The following is a 6,141-nucleotide window of genomic DNA, read 5'->3' as shown; positions in this document are numbered from 1 at the left end:
TGTGGGCACCCTGACCATCCCTCCTGTTTGCAGACAGGCTGGCAGGCTTTGTACCCACCTCCTCCATTCACACATGTACACACACAGCCTCAGCGGTTTCCTCTGTCACTTTTAATGAAGACATAAGGAGTGAGCAGCCTCCACAGGCTGTATTCCCAGGCCCCCACCACCCTGACCTTTGGCCAAGAAGCTCCTACTTCAGTGTGGGGTGGAGAAGGAGGGAGCCTGGGTCCACAGTGACAGATTATTGCTGACCTCTTCAGTGTGAGGAAAAAGGCCACAAGACCCTGGTGGGGGCCAGCCCTGAGTGCTCCTCTCCCACGTGTAAGGCAGGGAGGGGGAAATAAGTGTCCAGCCCTTTCGGCCCCTGGCTCTGGAATGGCAGAGGGCAACGAGGCCATGTCCCTGGGGCTGGCCAGGAGAAGAGGAATGGAAGCAGTGGTCCCTGTGTACCAGCTGTGGGGAGCAGAGGGCCTGTACCCTGCTCAGTCCTGACCACATAAGCCCTGGTCACAGGTGTAGCTGGGGAGGACAATGACAGATGCTGCCAGAGGTGCAGTCCTGAGGCACTTAGGTGGGCGCCTAGCTAGGCCATGTTTCTCAGTTAGCCTTGATTTTGGCAGTACCTGGAACTCCATTTTGCTGAAGTACACGGGGCAGCCGCTTGCCTTTGGTGTACGACTGATACCAGAAATTGGAGAAGAGCAAGAAGAAGATGGTGCCGTACATCCAGATGAGGTGGATGATGATTGGATACTGGTAGTTACAGCTGGGCATGAAGTAGTACTGGGAGATGTGCAGCGAGACCAGGACAAACTGGATCTAGGACAGAAAGGCAAGGGTCAAAGGGCACAGTGAGAGGACTGGAGAGAAAGGGGGTAGAGAAACAGAATGCCGAGCAGGGAGGGCTGGGGTCAAAGGTGAAGTAAGCTGGCTAAAGGTAGGATCCAGACCAGAATGTTGAGGGGACGGTTGTAGGTCAGGCTCAGGCCCCTCACCAGCTGGACAGCTGTCATGTGCTTTTTCCACCAAAGGTAGGGCTGAGCCACAGGGCCAAGGGCAGACAATCCATAGTACAGGTACATGACGACGTGCACAGAGGAGTTGATCATGGCGTGGAAAGAGCCCATTCCTCCTGTGCATGGACAATCAGGACCTGAGTTGGGCCTCTGGTCCCCAGTGCCCGTCCCTCCTCCCCCAGTGGTCTTCACCACTCACCTGGGGCAAATTTTATCCCCCACCACCAGCTCCAGGGAAGCACTGAGTGGTGGAAGACATGTAGGAAGGTCACCTGTCCATCTTTCTTCCGGAGAATAAAGATCACCTGAGAGAAGAGTGGGGTAAGGGGTTTCAGAGGCAGGGCCTCTCACTCCTTTCTCCCCACAAGTTCTGGAATCTCATGTAACTACTCACTGTGTCCATCAGCTCAATGAACTTGGAGAACAGGAAGAGCCAGGCCACCCGAACCATCTGTAAGAAGTCAGGGCAGCCTTAGGACCGCCAAGAGCCTCTAAACTGGCTCATGAGCACAGGGCACGTCCAAACTGCTCCTATCCCCAGGTTGCTAAGGACCTGGCCTCCATCCCCACTTACCCTCAGTGCCTCCGGGTTGCTGGAAAAGTCCACTGGGTCGCAGCGCCAGGTGTAGGTACTCAGCCAGCCAGACATCAGGAACTATGAAGGGGTGTGGATTAGACCGCCAGACTTCCCTCCCACCCCCAAATCTCTTCTGTTCTCTAGACGGAGAAATAGAGCTGAGCCTCTCTGGAAAGGAGATGCCATGCTCTGGCCCTAGGGCCTGCCCCTTATCCTGCCGGCAGGAATTAAAGCCTAGGCATCCTGGAGGCCCACCTCATAGACGATGTAGAGGGAAAATGCCACCAGTGAGAAGTTGTAGACAACCATGAAGCTGCGGAGCTGGAAGGGCTTCCGATTGGCCATGACGCGAGGCCCAAGTGAAAGAACGAAGTACACGTAGGTCAGGAGGATAGAGGTCATTAGCAGGGGGGACCCCATCAGAGGGTAGCCCTGGATCCGGGGATCTGTGAATAAGGGTCAAAGGAGTCAGGAAGGGTCACAGAGTCCAAAGGGTCCCCACCAGGTGTGCAGACATGAGGTCAGGTCACAAAGGGTCAAGGGATTTGAAGGGACTCTCCACCATTAGGAGACAGCCCTAGATCCAGGGATCCCAGGGTGGGAGGGAGAAAGGGGTGGAGGACAGCATCTCACCTGCATGCTTCATCATCTCCTGGTACAAGTTCACAACAGCCTCCATCCTGGCTAAGGACTCTGGCGAGGTAGGGAGGATGGGTGTCAGACAGGGCCGACTGTGCTCCCCCCACCCCCCAATTCCACCCCTGACCCACAGACAGGACACAGACCAGACGGGACAACCCCAGCAGCTCACTGCAGAAAGGACAGAGCAGTGAGAGGAAGGAATTGCTGGGGACTAGGGTGAGGAGGAGGCCGCTCGGGGTGGGGGGCGGGGTCTGCTTCCCGCATACCCTGCCTGCCCGGGAAGGGCTCCTCCGCCCTTCCTCTCCACACCTTCCTCGCCCCTCCTCACGCTCTGCTCCTCTCCAGAGATTTTCACTTCCTGACCTCCCCTCCCTTCTTCCACAAGAGGACTCTCAATGTCTGGTCTCTTTCCAGAGAGTCTTCCCTCCTACCAACAGGGGACTCATCTCCAGACGAACCTCCTCTCCCTTCCTCGCCAGTCCCTCACCTCCCCAGCCCTGGGGTCTTCCTTCTCTCCAGGGATCCCCCCCTTCAACTTCTCCTGCCCCATTTCAGGATGCACATCTCGCGGGATGGTCCCTCCTGTCCTCTCCCCTGCTGAGTCACCCCCTCAGGCTCTCCTCTGCCCTCCTTGGCTCTCACCTCCAGCCTCTCCTCTCGTCTCCAGCGCTCTCCTCTCACCCTCCCTCTCCAGGAGCCTGGCTCTTTGAGACTCCTGCCCTGGCAGCTCCACCTGTCTGACTAGATCTGGCAGCAGCCCCGCCCTCTGCCCACCCCGCTGTACTGCACATGGGGTGGAGGGTGGGTCCAGGCCACAGGTCAGTACCTGGGGGACCCACCAGGATTGAGAAAGCCAAGTAAAGCCCAGGACTCACCACCCACCCACCCCAGACCAGTCAGATGAGCTAAGCTTCTAGGTTTTGGCTAGAAACCTCCCAGGACGCCAGCCCCAGGCCTAGCCTTGGCCCAAAGAGAATTGCTGAAAACCCACACCCAGCATCCCCTCCTAAATTAGCCATAGATTCTCAGTTTGTCCTACTTCAGAATGGGTACCATCACCTTTCTCTCCCAGGGAGGGGCAGGGAGTGGCATGTGAGGAGGTGGGGAGTGGGGGAGGTCTCAGGAATCTTGCCCTCCCTCAAGGAGGGGGTCGTAATGGGCTAGGCCCTCTTCCCCTCAGAGCCTGAAGGCATGTCGGGGGAGGGCTCACAGGGACACAAAAGCCTTGGCCCAGGGGGAGGACAGCCTGGGACTCGAGGCAGTCCTGGAGGAGCAAGACGTTCCCCCAACAGCCAGGACAGCAGATGCTCCGCGAGCTGCCTGCACTCTGGTCGGCCAGGCTCTCTCTACCCAGAGAAGCACCTGTGCAGGTACTAAGTGAAGAACACACCTTCTGACACAGCTACGGAGGCTGCACACGCGCCCCTCACACACACATGTCACAGACGCTCCCCCAACTTCCATGACGACCCACAACTGCTCCACCAAGGTCAGGCTCCAAGTCCTCCCATACACACAGCCCCTGTCACAGCTCCCCGCCACCAACGACAACTCGCCAGTGGCTATAGCACACACGTGCACGCAGAGCCCACCTGGCTCCTGCAGGCTGCAAGTGCCCTCCTCTGACACTCTGACCACCCGGACAAGTCTTCATGGACTTTGACATGCATGGTCTCTAACACTCAGGCCTGCTCCTAACTACGTTCACACTGGCAAACACACCCAAACACTCACCCACACTCCTTCACAGGACCCGCATTACCATGTGCAAGTGCTTGTGCTCAAACGCAGGTTTCCTCACACGTCTGAGTCTCAGATGAATGTGGTCACATACAAAAACTCACACAGCCCACCTGCAGGTGAACGAACCCAACATCACCCACACTGTATGCAGACATATACCTGTCCTTGGTCAGGCACACCCACAGCTCTCTTTTCACGGATGGCAGTCACCATTCTTCATTGATTCATTCATTCATTCATTCATTCATTCACAATCAGACTTTTGTTGGCTGCTTATTCTGGGGTAGGGCCTACCCAGAGGCACGTGCTCTAACACACAGTTCCTCCCCGACCCATGTGAGCTTGCCAGCTTGTTATCTCCCAGGCTCTCTCAGCCACCATCCCCAAGTTCACCTCCCCCCAGCCTACACACGCATGCACCCTGGAGGTCAGGGGTGGCTCGAGGCTTCTGGAAGGACCTCTCCCCAAGTTTGAGCAGAATCTGGGTGTGTCCCCAGTGGGGGAACTCAGTCTGGACCTTCCTTCCTTTCAGATGGATGGAAGCGAAAGGCAGACAGGCAAAGGAAGGGGGCGGTGGCGGTGCACAAGGGCGCCAAGGGGAGGAAGGAGTAAGAGGGGGAGAGGGGCAAGAGAAGGAGGTGGTAGAGGAAGGCCCAGGTTCAAGCAAATGGGGGCCCGGCGGGAGGGAGGCTGCTGGGGAGGCCCAGCCCCGGAGAGCTGGGACCTCCCACCCACCCTCCCCAGGAACGGCCTCGCCCACAGCCTGGGCAGGGCAGGGCAGGGCAGTGCAGGCCGGGCGGCCCAGCGGGTCAGGGGCCTGGGCACGTGGCAAGCCCGCCGTGGGAGGTCCCGACTCACCAGTGGGGGCCAGGCGGGCAGTCGTGGAGGGCTCGGAAGGAGCAGGGCCGGAGAGGTGTCCCCAGGGCCAGGCTGCCTGCCACTTCCTCATCTGCTGGGCCGACTTTCTGTCACCAGAGGGGGAGGGGGCGGGCCTGGTGGGGGGCGCCCGCTGATTGGGCCGCGGGCTGAGGCAGGAGGGGCCGACCAGCCCCGTCTCTGCTGGGCCCGCGGGGTGGGGGCGGGCCGCCGGGCCCTGGGCAGGAAGCACGCCCAGCCCCTGCTCCCCACCCCTTCCCGCCGCATCGCCTCCCGTCTCGGTCAGCTCGCGCAGCCTGGCCCCGGCCCGCCCCAATTGCACCCTGCGCCTTCCTGACGTTCGGCCCGCGCATGGCCTCATTCTGGGCTCTCAGGGGGTTTATCCACCAACAAGACCAACACAGCTTCTTTCGTGGCCGGTCCACCCGGCCTGGGACCCTGGGAAAAGTTCCAGGGTCAGCCCTCCCCGCAAAGAGCTCCCTCTCTAGATGGTGGGACCGGAGGGGTGGGCTGCAGGCAGCCTGTATGTGTGCGGAGAGCGGACTCGGGGCAGCGGGGAGGTCTCAGCCCGAGGGAGAGGCTGCGCGGGGAAGCCTTCCTACCAGACCAAAAACTTGGATGAGCCTAGCGTTAGGAGTTGCTGAGAGGATTGTGTGGACTGGAGGTGGGAGAATACAATAGCCTGGGGCAGCAACAGTTAGTGAATCACTGGCTACACTGGCCTTCAAGGTAGTGAAAGGAAAAAAAGGGAAGTGAAGCCGGCTGTGGCTGAATGTAGCAGGTCTTGAAGGACAAATGGAGCAGTTTGGTTTATTCTGGAAGCAGAGGAGAAACTGATGAGTTTTGAGGAGGCTATAATCAGACCTGTATTGTTAAATATTCATCACATTTATCGACCACCTACGGGGTTAAGTGCTGGTGGCACATCAATGAACAAGGCAGGTGCTGTCCCTGCATGGGGTTTACTGTCTAGCCCAATCACTTTGCTCTGGCATCCAGTGAGATGAGGGTACTGGGGGGGGAGACCAGGTGAGAGAGCACCCTGACCTAAGAAGGTTTGGAAACTGACGGGATTGGAGAAGCAGACACTGGAGATTTCCCCAAGACAGCTGGACCCTCTCTGTACACTTAGCTGCGTATCTGGCTCCGTGCGCTCTCCCCTCCCTCCTCCATACACTCACCAACTAGACTGAACTACTGGGGGTGAGGACTAGGTTTCTGCGAAATGAAATCTGTATCTCCAGCAGCTCCTGAAACTGCTAATAACTGCGTACAGGATTGTAT

General features: G+C 58.4%; 1 protein-coding gene across 5 annotated transcripts; it reads right to left on the bottom strand.

The window, feature by feature from the left end:
- Nucleotides 1–91: 91 nt before the first annotated feature.
- On the bottom strand, nt 92–5,020 carry ELOVL1 (ELOVL fatty acid elongase 1). 5 transcript variants are annotated; one of them, XM_082433908.1, is made up of 9 exons: nt 4,840–4,963; nt 4,001–4,091; nt 2,230–2,289; nt 1,852–2,042; nt 1,594–1,674; nt 1,414–1,470; nt 1,219–1,324; nt 999–1,135; nt 92–822 (listed from the first exon to the last, which is right to left on the bottom strand). In XM_082433908.1, the coding sequence occupies exons 3-9, from the start codon at nt 2,273–2,275 to the stop codon at nt 601–603; spliced, it is 840 nt and encodes a 279-aa protein (XP_082290034.1). In that variant the 5' UTR covers nt 2,276–2,289; nt 4,001–4,091; nt 4,840–4,963; the 3' UTR covers nt 92–600. The 5 variants fall into 5 exon arrangements, with proteins under 5 accessions (XP_082290034.1, XP_082290032.1, XP_082290035.1 ...); XM_082433906.1 differs by lacking the exon at nt 4,001–4,091 and having other exon boundaries at nt 4,840–5,012; XM_082433909.1 differs by lacking the exons at nt 4,001–4,091; nt 4,840–4,963 and adding an exon at nt 2,881–2,945.
- Between the last annotated feature and the right edge of the window lie 1,121 nt (nt 5,021–6,141).

The sequence above is a fragment of the Balaenoptera physalus genome (genome assembly GCF_965194825.1).
Source record: "Balaenoptera physalus genome assembly, chromosome: 1".
NCBI lineage: Eukaryota > Metazoa > Chordata > Mammalia > Artiodactyla > Balaenopteridae > Balaenoptera > Balaenoptera physalus.
This window is presented reverse-complemented; position numbering and strand designations above follow the sequence as displayed.

What these genes read in the sequence shown, in the direction of transcription:
- ELOVL1 (XM_082433906.1), bottom strand. Translation starts at nt 4,930, where the DNA reads ATGAGGAAGTGGCAGGCAGCCTGGCCCTGGGGACACCTCTCCGGCCCT. An exon ending in CCCTCTACATCGTCTATGAG is followed by an intron (nt 1,675 to 1,851) that starts GTGGGCCTCCAG and finishes ACCCCTTCATAG; the next exon opens with TTCCTGATGTCTGGCTGGCT. An exon ending in ACATGACAGCTGTCCAGCTG is followed by an intron (nt 823 to 998) that starts GTGAGGGGCCTG and finishes TTTCTGTCCTAG; the next exon opens with ATCCAGTTTGTCCTGGTCTC.